This window comes from Grampus griseus, assembly GCF_964374135.1.
Source record: "Grampus griseus genome assembly, chromosome: 3".
NCBI lineage: Eukaryota > Metazoa > Chordata > Mammalia > Artiodactyla > Delphinidae > Grampus > Grampus griseus.
In genome coordinates, this window is record NC_139019.1 from 105,059,407 (window position 1) to 105,081,342 (window position 21,936).

At 37.5% G+C, this 21,936-nt stretch overlaps 1 protein-coding gene across 1 annotated transcript in view; it reads left to right on the top strand.

Annotated features, from left to right (window-relative positions):
* Positions 1-1,146: 1,146 nt before the first annotated feature.
* CCDC192 (coiled-coil domain containing 192) overlaps positions 1,147-21,936 on the top strand; it is a gene marked incomplete at both ends in the record, with an annotated part of 201,354 nt that continues 180,564 nt past the window's right edge. Inside the window, 3 exon segments of the mRNA XM_082650316.1 lie at positions 1,147-1,170; positions 1,174-1,241; positions 6,247-6,298. Of these exon segments, the coding sequence (XP_082506442.1) occupies positions 1,147-1,170; positions 1,174-1,241; positions 6,247-6,298 (144 nt within the window).

Below are 21,936 nucleotides of genomic sequence, written 5' to 3' on the forward strand. Positions count from 1 at the left end.
TTTATAAATTAAAAGAAAAATGAAGTCATAGAGAGGTAAGACGATTTTCTGAATTCCACACAGGCTGCCACCTAGATGCAAGGCTAATACCCCAATCTTTATCTTTCCACACCTACCTAGTTAGTGCTGATTTTTCCACCCAGAACACCAGCTGCTCAGTAGTTCATAACTTTACTCATAGGGTTGTTTTACCAAGGATCTGGGTGACTTAAAGTTCTATTGAAGAAGTAACTGCTAATTACACTCTTTAAATGATGTTTCAACTATTCCCACTCTTATTACTGCTATTTGGTCTATACGCTCCATCCCTAGAAACAAACTCTGTGATTAGAAAAATTTCTGTCCGACCAACCTAATTTGTTTTGCGATGGGCTGTGTGATTAGGCTTGGGTAAGCCCAGGACATAAGGGATCAAAACCCAGGAGTGATTCTGATCTGTACACTGCAAAGGTCCTATATGTACTTCCTGCCAGAGCAGGAAGTGGAATGAACACAAGCTGACCTGGGTCTACAAATGCTTCCAGGGAGAGATGTAGCAACTGTCTGGGAGAAAGTGGCTGGGGACTTTCGAACAAACAATAAAGAAGAAGGAGCAGTGGCTGCAGATGAGCTGTGACAGTGAGCAGACCGCCAGCTAATCAGCACAATTTATCACTTCTGCAATCTTGGCTCAAGAAGGAAGCCTTCATTAGGATGTGGCCAGGTAAGATCTTCTGTCTGGGGTCTGTGGGTCCCAGAAAAGGAAGATTATCACAAGGAGAGGTGGTCTGCTGCGAAAACCACTGCTAGCCTGTAAACCAATCCATTTCTGTGAATGCACCCCTCTCAGACAGTGTGATTGTTTCCTTAGCACTGGCTCTGTATGTAAACATGTCATGGTTTGAGCAAAAAACCACTGCTTCTGGCCCACTTTGAAAGTATTTTCCAGAAATGATGAATATGTAGTGAATTTTTATCTATACTCCTGCCTGGATCTGATTTGTGAGATGTTTTTAGAGGTTACTGTGGCTTTGTAATTGAAATTTTTTTCTCTGGGAAGTTAACTGTCCTTTCCACAGTCATTGTGGTTGCCTAGCAACAGGGGACAGCAGAGCAGTAACAGGGATTCTAAACCTCTAAGGAATGGGGATAGTCAATGTCTGTCCCATGGACAGGGTACCTCAGTGGGCCTGATTTGAGATGGGAGAATGTTATAGCAGGACATCTGTGGCCCCAGGGTATGAAACCCCAAAGAGAAGCAGGTGAGTTCCTAGCTCCTCCTGTTCCAAAAGAATTCATGGGAATTTATAGATAAAGTAGCCTTCACTCTGTGCTTCAAAGAAAACCTTTCCTTCATGTCTGAGGAAAACATCAGACAGACTTTCTCTCTTTTCCTGGAGAATGATCCCTTTCTTTGAACACTGATGTCTTCCCAGATTGTAGGGCAGGGTCTGACATGCAGTAGGTGTTCAATAAATATTTGTTGAATGAATAAAATGTGCCTCACTTGCTCGTCTCAAAATCACATACTCACCCCAACCATTATACTGGTGTGGAAAGGGGGAGCTGAGCCAGCCCTTTTTCAGAACCACTGGAATGAAATGTCAAGAAGAAACTAGGTCATTCCAACCATCCCCAAACAAAAACCCAAACCAACTCTGGCCACAAATATGGAAGTACAGTTCACCTTTATAATCAATCTATAGTTAATCACTAGGAAATTTGCATGTTGACAAAATATTCCTTTACGCTTAAAATGTGGAAATACCTTCCATTTAGAATTTTCTTTTAAGCCTTGAATGAGAGATGGCCTTGCCTTTTCTATAGAAAGAGCTGTATCCGAGAAAATGGTGTCCTTGTGATATGTACACATGTAACCGTAGTTCTGCTTTGTTAAGATCTAAAATGTAATTTCATTACATGAAATGTGTGGGCCTTGTTTTTATTTATTTTTAACCTTGTGGTTAAACCTATGGTCCATAGATGATGTGGGAAATTCACAAATTCCTCCAAATTTTATGAGAAATGTTTCTGTGTGCAAAGAAGCCTGTGACCCTCAAAAGAGTAACAATCTTTCCGAAGGAGGAAGTTTTGGTGAACATAATGTTACCAAATAGAGGAAAAATGGCCTGTGATTAACAACTTTGAAACGAATAGCATAGTGTACCACCAGCAGGGAAGCCAAGTGGAAAGCATGACTTTGCTCTCACTGTAAATTATCATTGGTGTTTCTGTTCTCCTGGCATATGGAGCTGAGTGTTCTGTGCAAGCATAGAGCAGGGCTTTGATGAAGGAGACAGTGGAGGACCATGATACCTTGGTTCACCTTTAGGAAGGTTCGATTCAGCTCCTTCAGTTCTAAGCAGCAACAAACTGGTCCCAAGTGTCTGTTTGCCTACCCTACTTTCTCTCCCCACTCCTCTTCTCATGCCCTTGAGACAGACCTTCTCCATAGTTTATATAAACCAGATGGGAACTTGAGCCTATGTTGTCTAAGCCAGGGAGGGTTAGACCTTGGATGCAGTCAACATAGGGAACAAATAAAGCACTTTCCCAGGAAATCCTCTCCTAGAAAAACTAGATTCTCAATAGAACCAAACCAATTTTATTAAAATATTTATTAACATGGACTGATGACTGATTACTACTCCATCATAAAAAAACAGGGTAAAAAGTTGGGAGAACAGATATAAAGATATTTCACTTAAAGGAAGGAAATATTTATGTTCTCGTTGAATACTGAAAAAAAAAAGCAACTATAAGGCTTATATGTCATATGATTACCCTCTGCCAAAAGAAATTTAAAGTTTTGTTTCAGCTTTTCTATGAACCCTGAAGAAAACATTGCAATAAAAACGTTTCATAAACACATTTGTTAATTCTAATTTGTTTTCTCTCAAGGCTAATAGGCTTTCTAAAGCTTTTGTTCCCTTAATTATGGTACAACATGACTTATACTGTGTATGCTGAGTTACTATGGTTACTCTGAGGCCATGACTTATGACCTTTAAATATTATTGTCAGGCAGCCAAAGCTCCTTCACTCTTAAACCAGTAGTTTTGTTTCAGGCATTATTAAAAGAAGGTAGCTACAAACAGTACTTTTTTCTTGCCTATTTGTGGCACATCTGAATATGCACATGTACTCAATTTTTTTGGCTTGCCTTCATTCAGTGACCAAATATTAATTTCTTGACAAGGTATAGTCCTTGTTTTCTGGGAGTTGTCACTGAGAAACGCAAAAACATAGGGAGACAAATAATTGTACACGTCATGAAATGTAATAAGAACTATAAAAGACAGACATCCAAAAACTGCTTGTGGACACAGAGGCAAGAAATAGTTCTGACTAATAGGACCAAAGAGGCTTCAGGGGAGGCAGCCTTTGAGTCCTGGTGTGAAGAATAGGCAAGATTTTAACAAACAGAGATGACAGCATGAACATTCTGGTCAGAGGAAACACCTAAGAAAAGGATAAACACATTCCCTGGAACTAGGGATAGTACATTTAGTGAAAATACCAGTTTTGTGAGTTACATTGATAGAAGACAAAATCAGTTAGAAGGTAAAAGGGCCCACTTATTAAGGTTGTTGTCTTGTTCAAAGCATTTGTTGTTTTGCCCAGCAACTGTAATGATCAAAAGTGTGTTTTCCATTTCATGATAAAGAGGTACTGTCAAGTAGAAAGCACCAAAGTACCAGGTTTTGCTAATCTAGGTATGGTGCAAGAAAAGCAATTACATCTCTCAAAACCCCAGTGTGTCCTTCCACTAAGTGGGAATTTAATTAATTTTGTTCAAGAGTCACTGATTACTTTGTGAACATTTTAAATGGTTTCAATTTTTTTAAAGTAAGAGACTTGTACAGAAATGAGAATAAAATAATACACTCCTCAGGGAGAGAGTAGGATAGAAAATAATAAAAGTACCCCAGTGTTGTAAAGTAAGACTTATTGGTTGGTAACAGCAGAATGAGACTTACTAAGCTTGGAGGCTTATTCATTCAACAAATATTTATTGACCATTCTAGCCCTCTTCAAGATGCTAAGGATAGGGTAACAAAAAAACAGCAGAAAAAAATTCCCTATCTTCAAGGAATTTATATTTTCTGTTAGGAGGCAACACAATAAATATAATAAACAAGCAAATTATATAATATGTTAGAAGGTGGTAAGTACTGCAGAGAAAAATCAAGCAAGGTGATTTGAAAGTATATAGGAGTGAGGAGTTCAATTTTAAATGAAGCGCATGTGGTGGGCATGCTTGAGAAAGGGATATTTGAGCAAAGAAAAGAAGGAAGTGGGAAAGAGCCAGGTGGACAAGTGTGGATGAAGTGTTCCAGGCAGAGGTGATGGAAGCACAGTGAGGACGCCAGTGTGACTCCAGTGTTTGGGAAGGGAAGGAGGGTATGGAATGGAGTCCTACGGTTGGTGGGAAGGCTGAATGGCAGAGAAATCTGTAGGACCTTGTAGGTCCTTATATGGGCTTTGGCCTTTATTCTGAGTGAAATGGAATCCTTTATTGGATTTTTTAGCAGAGGAGTGAAATAATTTTTCTATTTATTTATATTAATTAATTAATTAAGTTTTGGCTGTGTTGGGTCCTTGTTGCTGCACGCGGGCTTTCTCTAGTTGCAGCGAGTGGGGGCTACTCTTCATTGTGGCACACGGTCTTCTCATTGCGGTGGCTTCTCTTATTGCAGGGCATGGGCTCTAGGCACAGGCTTCAGCAGTTGTGACTTGCAGGCTCTAGATCGCAGGCTCAGTAGCTGTGGCGCATAGTTGCTCCGCGGCATGTGGGAATCTTCCTGGACCAGGGCCTGAACCTGTGTCCCCTGCATTGGCAGGAGGATTCTTAACCACTGCGCCACCAGGGAAGTCCCATCATTTTTCTTATGGATGATGTATATTGAAAATAGAAGGTAGGGGGCAAAGATGCAACCAGAGAGAGCCATTTAGGAGGTTAATGCAACAGTCCAGGTAAGAGCTGGATGGTAGCTTGAGGCTTGAACCATTTCGTTAACAACGAAGGTGGTGAAAATCGGCTGGGTACTGGATATATTATGACGGCAGAGCCCAGAATTTCCTGTTGGATTGGATTTGGGTTCTGAGACAAAACGGAAGGTCAAGGTTTTAGCCTAAGCAACAGGAAGGATGATGTCATCATCAACCGCGATGGGGAAGACTGCAAGTAGAGCAGATTTGGAGTAGGAATCAGAAGTTAGGTTTTAGAAATGTTGAAAGTGAGATGTCCATTAGACATCCTGGTGGAGATGTCAGGAAGGCAACTGAAAGAATGCATCTGGAATTCAAGGCAGAAGTCTGCCCTGGAAATCTGTATTGGGGAGCGATCAGCATATTGATACTATTTAAATCCCTGAAGTTGGAGGAGTTTACCAAGGGAGTGAATGTGAGTAGAGAAGAGAGGAAGCCCTGGAGCATGCCAATGTTGAGGGTTCAGGAAGAGGAGAAAGAACCATCAAAGGAAACTGAGAATGAGCAGCAAGTGGATGGGAAGGAAGCCTGGGGCCTTAGGATGTCCTGGGAGCCAAGTGAAGAAAGCATTTCAAGGAGGGGCTGTTGAACCATGTCAAGAGTTTTAAGATGAGTTGTGATACATGACCACTGGATACAGTAATGTGGAGCTCACTAGTGAATTCAATAAGTGCAGTTTCTGTGGAATGGTACTTGTGAGAGTCTGAATGGAGTGGTTTTAACAAAAAATAGGAAGAAGAATTAGAGACGGTGAGAATATAGTTTTGCTTTAATGGGGGTCAGAGTAATCAAGCAGAAACTAAAGGGTTAAGAGGGCTCAAGATGCAATAAATAACAGCATGTTGGTAAACCATTGGAAATGATCCAGGAGAGAGAGAAAGAGAAATTGATTGAGAAAAAGTGTAGAAGATAAAGAATTCCCTAAGTCTGCTGTTTCATAGGATATTCTTTCCTCTCTCTCCTTTTTTTTTTTTTTTTTTTTAGTTGAAATAAGATATTTTGCAGGTTTTCAGAACAGATTGTACTGTTTGGACTGCTTACTCTCAAGAGGACCTTTAAAGGCTATTTTATCTTCTTCAAGTAAAGTTTACATTCCCTAGTTCTGATTTCCTTTAGGAATGTTTAGAAAATGACATTGGGAGGAAACGCTTTAGAAAATATATCTTCAATGTTACAGCATAAAGATCTATTTGATGTGGGGTGTGTATGTGTGTGTATGAGTGTGTGCATGTCTGAAATAAAATTTTGGAATTCTGAACCCTTACTTTATTTCAGCACCACATCTGGAAGTTCAGAGTCAAATACACAACAAAGGAACAAAATATCGGTAAGAAACAAAGTTTGCATGAATTCCTTTTTTTAAAAAAGCATTAGTTAGTGAAACTAACTTCTTTAATTAATGTTGATATTTTCCTAATATAGTTTCACTTTCACATTTTACTAGTAAACATTTTAAAAATAAAACATAGAATGTTCTTTTTCAAGTAGAAGGAGGTAAAGTGGCCAGAGTGCCAACGAAGGGATGCTGCTGTGCAGGAGGGAAGTTGGTGTGGGGTGCCTGTCCCCATTTGTACTTGTGATCCCACACTGCTCTCTGTGGCCCTACACTATTGCAGACATCCTGGGTTACGTCAAAGTATTTGCCTGTATGTGAGGAAATTCTGGAATCAGACATGATATAGATTGGGTAACTCATCTTATTTGGTTTGTTTAGGCTTGGGTTTAAATCACAGTCTATTCCCGATATTCTCAGCTCATTCTCTTTCAAGTCATCCTGGGACAGCTGGGTCCTTTCTACAAAAGCCTCGAGTCCCTCTCGAGGCCTCAAATGACAACAGGGTAGGTTGGTGAGAAGTGTTGAAGCTGGGTGATAGGTTCATGGAGGCTCATTATACTAGTTCTCTACTTTTATGTAAGTTTGAGAATTTCCCTTTAAAAAGAAAAAAGTAAGCTCTCTATATGCCCTCGATTCAGTTTTAGTAAGTATCCCCTAGTCTCCACCCACAGACATTTCTGGAATAACTTTTTCAGCTTTAATGCAGAGGCAGTGTGGTATAGAAGAAAGACTGTAGGACTAGGAATTAGGCCCAAGTTTGCCACCTGCAAGCTGTGTGATGATACCCAAGTCATTTAAACTCTCTGAGCCTTGTTTTTCATTCATAGAGTGAGGATGAGACTTTAATAGTCTCTTCAGATAAGATGTTTGGGATGTGAAAATGGTTGTGAACATATCTACAAGTGTATAGGTATATAGCTGCTCAGAATCGATTCAATTCAACCAGGCTCCCCTGTGGACCACGGGACCTCACCTTTTGATTTCTCTGTTACTTTCTAGATTCAGCATTCTGCTTTTCTACTCTCATCCCACCCCCGCATCACCAGCTAAGAACATTTGATCTAGTGAGGTGCATATTCAGAATCTCACTTCCACACAATTATTTTTGTTCAAGGTTAACATCTCTTTTCTAAGAGTTCATTTAATCTGGCCCCAGACAGACTGGACATATATCTCAAACCTACAATAATTTTCAGGAAGAGGGTTTTTGGTGAAGAAGTATAAATCAAAGGGAAACAACTTAGATTAGTAGAATATAATTTTAATTAAAATTTTGTGTTCTAACTCTAGTGATAGTTTAGTATTATATTACTTTTTTGTCAGTGAGCTTTTGTTTTATATAGTGGATCTACTTACAATTCTGTTGGCCAAAGAAAGAGTGTCCCTCACTGGCACTATATGAAAACATGTTTTCTCTGGTTAGTTGGAACCCTTGAGCTAGTAGTTAAATTGGAGTTTTGGAAGAGGGAGACTTCAGCTCACCAATCTCGGTTTACTGCCTTTCCTCTAACAATGCTAATCAATTAGTGCCCTAGAGGTAACCCTCTCCCTGGCTGCCTAAGACACTGAAAAGGACAAGGTGTTAATTACTTCATTTAGGATTTCTGCCTAGGGCTCCCAATTAGCTTCCTGGAGCCCAGAATCTATCTCCTTTCAATTTACATTTCACATAGGTGGGAGCCCTGGGGCTTCAAGTAACTTGTTCTGCTCTAGTTACTGAATTCTTACATTTCTAAAAGAATGCATTTAGCTCGAGGTAGAGGTTAGGATTAGGGCCCTGAAGGCCATAGGACAGTCATGATTAGTGCTGCCTCCTTACCCCACGACCCCTTTTAAGTCTTGGAACTGAAAGACTGGTCACTCAGCAGAACAGATTCTGCTCCGTACCATGAGGAACCCAATTGCCGGTGGATCTCAGATGCCTCTTTTAAATAGCTGTGGTGAGTCTGGCAGAGAAGATTGGGATGAAGGATAAAAATCTCTTCAATTCTGTGAGGATATCGACCACCCAAGCAGAATGAAATACGCTCCACCTTTGTGGCATCCAGTCTCTGAATAATACCTTAACGTTTCGACTCTCCCAGTAAACTGTGCATTCTTCGAGCCTTTATTCATCTCTATGTCCCTGAGACAAAGTCCCTGATATCAAAACGGCATTTGAAATAGAACAAATGGACTAGGTGACTGGGAGATGCTGTCCCTCTGAATCCTTACAGCAGCAGACGGCGGTGGTTTCTAAGAATCATCACCGTTGTGTGGATACTTTTTTCTCCTCCTCTCCCTCCTTCCCTCTCTTCTGCTTCCTCCTCCATAAATATTATTATTACTATTATTGCTACTTTAGAAATTAAGAAATTTAGAGTAAGGGAGATTGAGGGAGAGTCCAGCTGTTGAGTGATGAATGAGTCATGTGCTGACTACAGAGTAAGAACCTTAAGAGATATAATCCAGTGAGAATTTACTTAGATCCACTTTTCAGGTGCCAGGTTGTCCCTGTTTATCTGGACCTTATACCTTTGGAGGATTAGAATATTATTTGAACCGTTGCCTTTGCTCCATTTTAACATCCTCAGACAGTGAACAGCTAGTGCTTATAAATCATCTCATTTGAAACTGTTTAGGAAATAAAAGTTCTATCGCAAGGAGGCGTGACCTGAACTGGATACCTGGCTCAGGGTTTCTCCCCTTGAACTATTCCTGAGAACTGTGACAAATAGAAATGAATGATGTAAAAACACCAGATGATCTTTGGTTATGTGGAGTGGCACATCCAAAAATGAGAGTGTGGGTATGAATTCATTAATGCTAGAATATGTATGAAGTATTTCACTCATTGTGCAAAAACTAGGCTTGTTATAAAACCTTATAAGCCATTTAGTGTTCAAGTTGTAATTCAGTGACGGCTTCATTAAAGAATTATTATTTTAAGTGCCAAAAATATTAAAGCACTTTAAAATTTTAATTTGTAAGGTCAAACTCATAGCACACTATATAGGAAGTCAGCTTTATAAAACAACCTTAGATTAGCTAAAAAATATTACATTTGATAAACTGGGAAATGCAAACAATGCCTTAAATTGTGTCAAATTATATAACTTACGTTCTTCTAGTACTTGGTATAATATAGCATTATTTTTTCAGGAAGTGTATATTTGGTCACATTTCTGATATTTCTAAACTTTAGCATTCTGAAATGGCTTTCAAAAGATTCTTCCCTTTGATGAGCAAACTTTCAAATCATTAGTGAATTACAGTTGTTAATATATCACTTGTGCTTTAAATGAACATTTTAAATCATTTAAAGGAGACGTTCCTATTTATCTTAAAATGAGATCAATATAGAATTACATTTCTGTGTATATTTAAATATAAAGATTTGTTGCCATTGAAAGAAATAGGTTATTTATTTTGCCACTCTAATAGGTAAGAAATATCTCAGAACTTTTTGTTTTGGGTTTTGTTTCTTTTCTTTCTTTTCCTTTCTTCTTTCCTCCCTCTCTCCCTCTCTCCCTCCCTTCCATCCTTCCTTTTTCACTCTCCTCTCCTCTCCTCTCCTCTCCTTCCTTAAGCATACGTGACAAATTTAAGGTGTACAACTTGATGGGTTTTGACATATGTGTACACACGTGAAACTGACATCACAGTCAAGATAATGAAACTTTCCATCACTCCCAGAAATTTCTCACGCTCCTTTGTAATCCCTCTCACCCACTTCTTCCCACCTCATTTCCAAGGAAGCACAATCTGTTTCACGTCATTATATATATTATTTTGCATTTCCTTGAGCTTCATATAAACAAAGTCATACAGTATGTACCCCTTTTACTGACGTCTGTCACTCTGTAAAATTATCTTGACATTCACCCATGTTTTAGTGTGTATAAATAATTCATTTTTATTGCTGAACAGTATCCTGCTGAACTGAATGTACCAGTTTGTTTATGCCTCTACGCGCTGACTGACATTTAGGTTATTTCCAGTTTTTGACTCTTTACAAATAAAGCTGCTATAAATATTCATGTACAAATCTTTGTATGGACATATGCTTTTTTTTCTCTTGGGTAAATACCTAAGAATGAAACGGCTGAATCACATGGTAGGTGTATTTTTAACTTTCTTAAAAACTGTCAAACTATTTTCCAAAGTCATAGTATCATTTTACATTCCCACCAGCAGTGTATGAAAGTTTTAGTTCATCCACATTCTCTCCAAGGTCAGCCTTTTAAAATTAGGCATTCTAATAGGTGTGGTGGTATCTCATGGTGGTTTCAATTTGCATTTTCTTAATAATTAATGGTGTTTGAGCATCTTTTCATCTGTTTATTTGCCATCCTTATATCTCATTTGGAGAAGTATCTATTGAAAGGTTTTGTCCATTGTTAAGTTGTACTGTTTGTTTCTTATCATTGGGTTTTGAGAGTTCACGTGTGTTTTGCAGGTATTTTCTCCAGTCTATGGTTAGTCTTTTCACTTGCTCAATAGTGTCTTTAGAAGAGCAAAAATTATTAACTCTGATGAAGTCTAATTTATCAATTTGTACTGTCATGGATCATGCTTTTGCTATATGATCTAAGAAATCTTTGCCCAAGATCACAAATATTTTCTTTTTTCCTCCAGAAGTTTTACAGTTTTAGGTTTTACATTTAGATCTATGATTTACTTTCAGTAATTTTGCTTGATGATGACTAACAGCTGAGTCTATCACCAGACATTTCCCTCCGATGAAGGCACTCCATTGCCCCAAAGTCATCCCCCTCCATGGAATCAACCTGCATCCAATAACTGGTTGATGCAGGGCTGCAGAACCTGGCCGCCTTCCTTTGAGGACAATTCTGAAGAGCCAGCCCAGCTCCAGGACTCCCCTGTGGAACCGGCTGAGGCTGCTGTTGCATTCCTGCTTCTTTCCTTCCTTTATAGGTGTTGCCTCCAAGAACCATTTCCAGTAAGCCCTCTGTAGCCAGATCTCTCAGTCTGTGTCCCAGGGACTCTAACCCCATAGAATAACAAAATCAGAACAGGTCTACCTGAATGAATGAGGTTTTGGGAATGGAAATTCATAGGAAATGCAAAGCAGCCATTGTGCTGTCACTGAGGGCAAGACAAAAGACTCCCTTGGTGGCAGAGTGGTTAGGAGTCCACCTGCCAGTGCAGGGAACATCGGTTCCAGCCCTGGTCCGGGAGGATCCCACATGCTGCGGAGCAGCTAGGCCCGTGTGCCACAGCTACTGAGACTGCGCTCTGGAGCCCGTGAGCCGCAGCTGCTGGGCCTGCGTGCCACAACTACTGAAGCCCGTGTGCCTAGGGCCCGTGCTCGGCAACAAGAGAAGACACTGCAGTGAGCGGCCTGCACACCGTGGTGAAGAGTGGCCCCCGCTTGCCACAGCTGGAGGGGGCCCATGAGTAGCAACGAGGACCCAATGCAACCAAAAAAAAAAAAGTTGTAACGTTCATTTAATCTAAAATTTTTTCCACAAAAGAACATGAATAGTATAGAAATCGAAACTTTACTTCTAGAGACATCTGCTAGTTATCTAGATAATATCTAACATTACAAACATTACTGTATCTGGGCAGGTAATGTTATCTCCCCAGATGTTAGGACTTGAGATGTTAGCTGGAGTTTCTACACACTGTTCAACCTCTCATATAACTACTTTCATATTGAGATCTTGCCATAAATGAGGGGCTGATCCAACATAATGCTTTCCTGCTCCCATCCCACTGTTGTCCCTATACAATCATCTCAAAGTTCACCTAGTTTAATAGTGTAAATTCTATAAGCAACAACTTCAACAGAGAGTTCAGGTCAAGCTGTACATAGAAAGGTAGTAGCAATGGAATCATTGGTGAGAAATATATTTTTTCCTTTGGCTACTATCAAGAAAGATCAAAACTTCATTAACATTTTGGAAGGTTATCCATTGTAATTGGCTAATGACTTATCTTAATATTTTATTTTTCTGAGTAATTTATTTCTTCTTCACAATACCCATCCAAGATGGGAGGCAGAGGGACTCTATTCATCATAGTTACTAATGATGTTAGTAATCAGTTACTTAGTCATAGTTACTAATAAACTATTTACTATGGTAAATAGTTACCAATGAGTTATTCTGGATGGAAGCTTCACCTGGGAGTGCACTTCTGCAATCCGGGCAGGCAGCAGTGAGAGGAGGGGCCAATTGCACAGAGAGTGCTCAGCCCAGAAGTTACACACACCACTTTTCCTTCTTTTCCATTGGTCAAAGAAGTTGCGTGGCCAAAAAGAACTTCAAAGGACTGGGCAAGTGAAATCGTACCATGTACCTAGGAGAATTTTCAGAAATGTATTGATGGACAAAGGTTACAGCAATATAAAATTAGGTATAAAGAAAGAAAATAATTAAACCAAAGAAAGCAAAAGGTATAGATAGATACAAAATAAAAAGATTACCTCCAGAATTTCTCATTTTAATAATAAGTTCTATTTAACTTGAGAACAGAGGCCATAAAAAAGATCTTAGCTGTTTAAAATAAGATTGGCCAAAGAACTAGAAAGTGTCTTTTAGAAGATGATCCTTCATAAGCGATTAGACAAGATGACCCATTTTGTTTTCAATTCTTCTGATAGAGTAAATGTGTAAGAAACAAAAGGTCCTGTTTTCACATGCAAATGTATCCCTTTATTTCTTTTTTAAAATGTCAACAGGCAAAGGAATTTAGAAAACATGTGGCACCGAATCAGATTGTTTACAGATAGATTGTTTTTCAGAATTTCCCCAAGAGGCATCAGTGGTGCAAAGGACCTCTATAAACTGAAGCATTTGAGTGTCTGCAAATTTGTTTCGTCAGATGCCCATTATGTTTTTTCTCTATTTGGCTTCTTCAAATGGCAAAAATTTCCAAACAATAGGCATTATTTGGGGAAAGCATGGTAATTTGTTCTGTGTAGTGCTGACACTTTTTTTCTGTGAGGTTGGAAACATTGAGAAGTTTGTGTATATACACAAAAGGAAGGAAGTTTTGAAATGTAAAACGGAGACAGAATTTAAATGCATATATAACTATATAAAAGTTAAATATATTATATTAGTCGAATGCAAGGGTTACTCTGAATTAATATTGTGGATAAACTCAAATTTCATGTATAATTTGCTCATTTTCTGAAACCTGAATGTTTAGATCAGAGGAAGACAGGGCAACGGAAGAATGTGTTTTGGGGACCATGTAGTCAATCAGTCTGAGTATGAGAGCACACTTCAATTGCTGTGGTCTGAAGAAAAATATTTCCCCTAACTTCCACATTTCCTTGAGAGAGAATATCCTCCCAAGCGGCTAGGACAGTTATTCAATCTAGCCTTTCCCAAAGGAGTAAGTCTACCTTTGGGAGGCTCTCTTTGGATGCTTGGAGAGAAATTGGAAGAGAGTGGGGTGACTTGGGAGTGAGAAGCACAAGGATGCGGGCTCTCAGGCATAAAGCGTGGCTTCTGGCTTCCCTCAGTCTCATCAGGCAGATTGGATAACATCAGCTTAATTTGTTTAGATAGATTTGTTAAACTGAAATTTGCTGCTGGGAATAATAGCCCCACGTCCTCATGTCAATAGCTGAACTGTTTATGTTAGGTTAGGTAACAGAGTGAATCAGTTGTTTCAAAGTATGTCTAACAATTTGAATCAATGTGTGATGTGTTATCTGTACTTAATGAGGTTCAGAGAAATGGAGCTTTCTCCAAGTTTTGATTAGAGTTTACTTCTTCAAAAATTTCACTCTCTTCTTGAACAAAGTTATGCATTAATGCACAAAGATGAAAAGATAATTGAGTCTCTGGAAATTCTATATCTCATAAGAATATGTACCACTATTCCAACCCATATAGGAAGAATTTATAAATATTCAAAGTAAGTATTAGAACATATTTATAGCGTCTATTACAACATAATGTCCTTCATATATTAAGGTCTCATATAAATCAATGAGGAAAAGATTAGCCCTTAAATTGGAAATGGACAAAGGACACAAATTACAATTTATAAGAAGACATGCAAATATCCAATAAGATGTCCAAGCTTGCAAGTATCCAATAAGATGTCCAAATAGAAAGCAAAGAAATAAAAAATTTTAAAACTTAGATATCATGTTTACCTGCAATTTTGACAGATATAAAAAGTACTGAAAATATCATTATTGGCAAGGGTGTAAGAAAAGTCTGACTCTCATGTACTGTGGTGGGAGGATGAATTTGGGGGATGTAATCTTAAATATGTATCAAGTATATATTCTTTAAAATCCAGTAACCACTTTTTCCATTTATATTAATAAAAAACAAGTTCACAAAGATGCATAAATAATGCTTATTACAGGGTTGTCCAATAGTATGGAAAATTGCATATACACATAATAAAATTTATTGTGACCATTGAAAGTTATGGTAATTTTTAAAATTACAATTTGTGGAAAATGACATTCATTATTATTCAAATATAGTTACCTATGATATACTGTTAACTGAAAATGATCATAATTTAACCATATATAACCATGTAGAGTATGAATCAATGTTTTATATGTTATGCATCTTCAGGTACACACACACAAGTCTAGAAGATTATACACCAAATATGGTGTCCTAGTCTGTTCAGGCTGCCATAACAAAATACCACAGACTGGGTGGCTTAGAAAACAAACATTGTTTTCTCACAGTTCTGGAGATGGGAAAGTCAGAGATCAGGTGCTAGCATGACTGGGTCCTGGCTTGCAGATGGTTGCCTTGCTGCTATATCCTCACATGGGTGAAAGGGTGAAGGAAGGAAGGGAGGGAGGAAGGGAGGGGGAGGGAGAGAAGGTGACACAAGGAGAGAGCTCTCTGGTTTCTTCTTATAAGGTCATTAATTTCATCATAAGGATACCACCCTGCTGACTTCATCTAAACCTAATGACCTTCCAGAGGCTCCATCTCCTAATACTATCACATTGGGAGTTAGAGCTTCAACGTATGAATTTGAGGGCACCTGGAACACACACATTCAGTCCATAGTAACATGTGGTGATCTCCGCATGTAGGAGATAACATGTAGGATTCTGGATGATTTTCGCTTCCATTTTTATACCTTTTATATTGTCTGAATTTGAGGGACATAATATATTGAAAAGTCACGGCCCAGTGATGGTGCTCAATACATGTCTTTTTTCCCCTTCTCCTCTCTCATCCTTATAATATTGAAGTCCACTTATCTGAACATCTCTCCTCCCTTTCTCAACCTTTTTCACATTATGAGTTCCTGGAGGGTTGGGAATTTGATGAATTCACCTTTATCTCCAGGATTTAGCTCTGGACCTTACATATGAAAGGCACTCAGTCAATATGTGAGAGATTCTCATGTGTTTGTTATTGAAGAGCTGGACACATTTGTCAGTTAGGGAAGAAAATGCTCTTAAATCATACATTTAGTGTAAACGAAGATTAAATTGTAAAATATTTTAAAATTAAATGTAGTTCAGAAACATTCTTTGGCAAGGAGTAAGCCCTGTTTTGCCTGCCTCAAATGCCTAAGAAAAATGCTATAAATTCTAGAATAGTCTGCTTTCCCTAGGGGCTATTTCTACTTGGAATCTTTCTTAAAAAAGAAATATCTGTGTCCATGGTGGTGACTATATTCTGAATCCTATTAATTTTTCTCCTTTTGAATAAAGCAGCATTTGGCCTTGTGCCTTCAAATGTGTTCATACATTCTTTTCTGATAATCACATTACTGAAAATATACAAAAAGTCTCCCATAATACCTTTCTTTGTGACTGCTTAACATGTAATGCCGAGATCTAAATGTTCTGATCTCAGAACTGCTTTGTGGTAAAAACAAACACAAACAAGCAATCTAGTACCCATAAGGTAACTTTCAAATTACTCAAGTTCTTAACTCTTAGTATACTAGGAAAATAGTCATCATCACTGACTAGTTGAATTAAATAAACCCCCCTAAATTTTTTATTTTTAAAATCATTTTCAAATAATTTACAGAAGAATAAAGATGTAGGTTTAAAAAAAAACCTCGTTAGAATTTTGATCAGAATTTAAACACAGCAAATCTATTTGTTACCAAGTAAAACTTTTGGCACATAAATGTTATAAAATATGGCAGAATGCTGTCACACATCCCCTTAACAAAAGAGAAAAGTCCAAGTTCTTGTCACAAAATTCTGTGTGATATAGCCTGTCTTGTATGAGAATACCCTATTTCCTTTTTTGTCCTTAGAGGTATGTTTTTCACTTACTGATTCATGACTTTGAGGACATTCATCTAAGTCTCTCGGTAGTCATGACCTGAAGATGCATAGTCTATTTCACTTACATGATTAATTCCACCACTTAGAGCTGCACTGTTGAATAGAAATATGTAGTTTAAAAGCCATATATATAATTTAAAATTATCTAGTAGCCACATTAAAAATTTAAATAAACAGATAAAAGTAAATTGTAATAATATATCTTATCTATCCTAATATATTCAAAATACTGTCACTAATATGTAATCAGTACAAAAATATATTGAGATCTCTCATATTCTCATATATTGTTATACTAAGCCTTCAAAATCTCGTATCTATTTTATACTTACAACACATCTCAATTCAAACCAACCACTTTTCAAATACTCAAGGCCACATGTGGCTGGTGGCTACTGCATTGGACCATGCTGGTCAAGAATGCTACTGTTCACATTCACCTTCTGATTTGTGTAAGAATTGTGAAATGTATGTCTCTGCCAATTTTCTTGTCTTTGGGCATTATGGATGAGAAAAGAGAATTCAGCATGCTCAACTACATTAATGAAAGAAAAAATGTGCTATAAAAATGATGTTTCACCAAAAAAAAAAAAAAAAATGATGTTTCGCTAGTGGAGCCCGTGTTTTGAGGGGGAAGGGAAAGAGATGGGGTGGGGTGACAACCGGGTGAATTTTCTGACTGAAGGCCATGCTGTGATGGTGTAGCAAAGAGTCCCTCTGTATAGGAAATAGACACTGAGAGGTTCAGGGTGATGGGGCATAAGGGCACAACATAACTCACAGGGAAAAAGAAAAAGTTCTCTGTATTCCAACTGCTCTCTAAGTGTGTTATTTGTTTCAAAATTTAAAATAAAGCAAATTTAAAAAATGGTGTCTCCCCTTTTGTACCTTGAAAGGTGACATCATGCTTTTGACAACACAATAAGAAATTGAAGGATGATTATTAATTTTACTAAGTCATAGTTAGAAATACTCAATGAATAATGATAAAAAATAACTCCTAGGATGATTAAGTAGCAATATATTTCAAATATAGGGAAAACAAGATCACTGAGATCCCAGAATATATCTTGGATTATATAAAAGGCTCCAATGGATCTGTATGATAATTATAAGATAGAATGAGTTTTATTCTATATAAAAGAAAAAATATGTATATATGTGTGTGTGTGTATATATATATATATATATACATAGTTTGTAAGACCTCTAAGAAAGAATAAAAGACATGAAATATAGATTTTTATGAAGAGAATGGCTCAAAAAAAGAAACTCAAAACTAATTTGGGTCCAATAAACTCTGATGGTATACTGAGGGTTAAATTTCACTAATTAAACAGTATGTGAGGAAAAATTTCAGAGATCCATTTTTTAAAAGTCCTTCTTTCCTTTTCCATAAGCATCTATTTCACATGACAGCTTTTCTGAACTTTTCTCCTCAAAAGTTCTTTAGAAAACTTTTTCCTTTAGCCCTAGTCCACACCCCTCTTGCTCTTCTTTAATCTCCCCCCTTTCATCTCAGAAGCCCCCAAAACCACATCTACCAAGAAAGTCAAGAAAAAGAAGAAATGGAGCAGACCAAGTATAAACCCTATTCAGCAGGCAGAAGAGGGTACAGGTTGTGCCCTCTCCTACTACATTTTTGAATTTTTGCTCTTATACTTAATTATTTACTTTTCCAACAAGGAGTAACCAGGCTAGGTGTGGCTGCATGATGCCAAGGCCACCAGAGATTCTAAGAGTTTTTGTTCCTTATGATCAAGAGCTCAGGCTCTTTCCAAAGCTGTGAGCTCCCAGAAGCTACACCACAGACTCATAAAGTCTAGAGCTTAAAAAGAAGATTAAAAACAAACAAACAAACTTTCTTCTGTGGGTCAGGCATTATGCTCAGCATTTTTCTGCATGACCACATTTAATCAACACAGCAGCCCTCAATGAGTTAGTCTTTCTTCCATTTGTAGAGGGGAGGAAGTGGAGGCTCAGGATAATTAAACTACTTGCTTAAAATCACGTGAACAACAAGTAATAATCAGTCAGATTTGCATGTGAAACCAAAAGAACCCATTCCAGTTAGTATTAAGGAGAAAATGGATTTCAGAGGATCCCTAGGAGAGTCAGAGCATCAGTCTTGGAGACTATACTCAGCTTCCCTTCCCTAGTGGAGGACCTATTACTGCCACCACAGGACAAAGGCATCACAGCCCTACTACTACCCCTGAGTATGAGAGGTTACTTCTAAGTCTTCTGTCACTGCATCCTCTGAAAACAGAATGACCCTGTCGACCTGGCCAGATTCCATTCTATTTGGCACCTTTTTCATATCACTCTAATTTATACTGAATTCTTAGGCTGGTGTGTCTGATTGGGGGAGGCTGAGTCACATGCCTATGACGTGATGCAAAGGAGGCTGGAAAAGGAGTTCCTGGTTTATACTTCAGAGAGATGGGATTCATGAGATGGGAAATACTGCAAACAGGGAAAGACATAGCATGACAAATGGCCACCGCCGAGTGCAAGATGAATTAGAAGTAATGATCTTCTCATTTCACAGGCGAGAAAACTGAGTCCCACTGAGTAAGCTCTGCCATCTTCTCTGATACTTTGGCCATGCCTCTTAGTAATATTTTGACTGGGAGACCTTAAAAGAAGTGGAAACTTACAGCAAAAAAGAGCTCTCTCATCTGTCCTGCTCTTACCTTATCACATTGGAATGTACTATGGAAATTGTGGCTGAACTTTTATCTGATCCAGAAAGATGCATAACACATTTCTCTTTCAGATCTTGGTAAAGAGGGCAGTCTGAGCAAATGTCAGGCTGGGTTGGGGGAAGGGGAGATTGATCATGGAAAATGTTTCTCATGGAACATCAAGTTCAACTAAGGACTTCCCTGCTAGGTTTTGGGAACCGCATCATTAGAGTCTTTAAGTTTTTATCATTACAGTTAAATTTTTGGACTTTTTTTAGAAGTTTACTTATTTGGAGCCTAAAATTCACCGGCAGACAAAACATTACTTTCACTTTGAATAATGTCAATCATAAATCATTTGTTCTTTATGACACACAGAATAGCAAAAATTTATTCACAAAACTAAGTTTGAAAAACTTCAGTTTGGGCAATAAAATTCCATCACCTTACTCATAAGCTGACCTGAAAATCCTTCTTCCTACAGGCATGTGCATTAACTAAAATACTGGGATACAATGGGAGAATGAAAACATTGTTGGTCAACATGTCAAAGTATTCAAAATCTAAACTTATAAATGATGTGGAGAAAATAAGCAATCCTGTCACAAAAAACTCAGTTATACAAAGCATTAACTTTATAAACAGGGAAAGTCTTTGCATTATTATATGTCCCACTAAATCAAAATTTAATTTAAAACAACTAGTATTTTTTGAATTTTTTTTAAATTAAAGGAATCAAAATCTTTCTCTTCAGTAAGAGTGCCTTACTATGTTTTTTCCTTTTCTTAAATTTCATAGTTTTTATTATGAGCAGTCTTTTTTTTTTTAATTCTTTCTCACAGCAGTCCTGTGACGCATAGGTAGAGTAGTTGAATTAATTTTAGTATTGACTAATTCCTCCACTCCATAATTTATCTGCTCTATACATTTGTTTTATAAGTTATTTAAAAATTCTTAATTGTGGTAAAATATGTGTAACATAAAATTGACCATTTTAACCATTTTTAATTTGTAGTTCAGTAGTGTAAGGCATGTTCACATTTTTGTGCAACTTATCTCCAGAAGGTTTTCATTTTGCAAAGCTGAAACTCAACACCTATCTATTAAATAATAAGTCTCCATTTCATCTTCTCCTTTATTTTTGTAAAAAATAAAAATCATTTTTCTGGGACCTAATTAAACTTAAAAGCTTCTGCACAGCAAAGGAAACCATAAACAAAATGAAAAGACAACCCACAGAATGGGAGAAAACATTTGCAAAAGAAGCGACTGACAAGGGATTAATCTCCAAAATACACAAAGAGCTCATACAGCTCAATATCAAAGAAACAAACAACCCAATCAAAAAACGGGCAGAAGATCTAAATAGACACCTCTCCAAAGAAGACATACAGATGGCCAAAAAGCACATGAAAAGATGCTCAATATCATTAATTATTAGAGAAATGCAAATCAAAACTATAATGAAGTATAACCTCACACTAGTCAGAATGGCCATTATCAAAAAATCTACAAACAATAAATGTTGGAGAGGGTGTGGAGAAAAGGGAACCCTCCTACACCATTGGTGGGAATGTAAATTGGTACAACCATTATGGAGAACTGTATGGAGCTTCCTTAAAAAACGAAAAGTAGAACTACTATATGATCCTGCAATCCCACTCCTGGGCACATATCCACAGAAAACCATCATTCGAAAAGATACATGCACGTAAATATTCATTGCAGCACTATTTACAATAGCCAGGACATGGAAGCAACCTAAATGTCCATTGGCAGAGGAATGGATAAAGAAGATGTGGTACATATATACAATGGAATATTATTCAGCCATAAAAAGAACAAAATAATGTCATTTGCAGCAACATGGATGGACCTAGAGATTGTCATATTGAGTGAAGTAAATCAGACAGAGAAAGACAAATATCATATGATATCGCTTGTATGTGGAATCTAAAAATGGTACAAATGAACTTATTTACAAAACAGAAATAGAGTCAAAGATGTAGAAAACAAACTTATGGTTACTGGTGTTGGGGGGAAGGAGGAGAGGAGGGATAAATTGGGAGACTGGGATTGACATATACATAGTACTGTATATAGAATATATAACTAATAAAGACCCTCCTGTATAGCACAGGGAACTCTTCTCTCAATACTCTGTATGACCTATATGGGAAAAGAACCTAAAAAAGAGTGGATATATGTATATGTATAACTGATTCACTTTTCTGTATACCTGAAACTAACACAACATCGTAAATCAACTATACTCCAATTAAAAAAAAATTAATTAATTAATAAAAAAAAAGAAAGCAGCAAATGTTACAAACATTGAAGCAATTAGAACAATGGGTCAGGGTATTCACAGAGGGGAAAATTCTGTTTTAATGTCTCTGGAAACATACTACCAATGTTTTGATAGATGCCTATAGCACGGATAAAACGTAAGACAAATTGTTCATAAAATCACATAATATATAACATTTTAATACCTGCAAACATCTGAAATACATTCAATAATTCTAATGTAAGTGCTAATCAAAGAGGAATAATCAAAGGCCAGTCACAGTTCTCAAGATATTTGGCATACAACTTGATGATTAACCAAGAACCACAGGAAGTACCAAGTGCTATTTGTTTTTGTTTTAGAAACATCCAACACTGTCTAATTCAAAGTT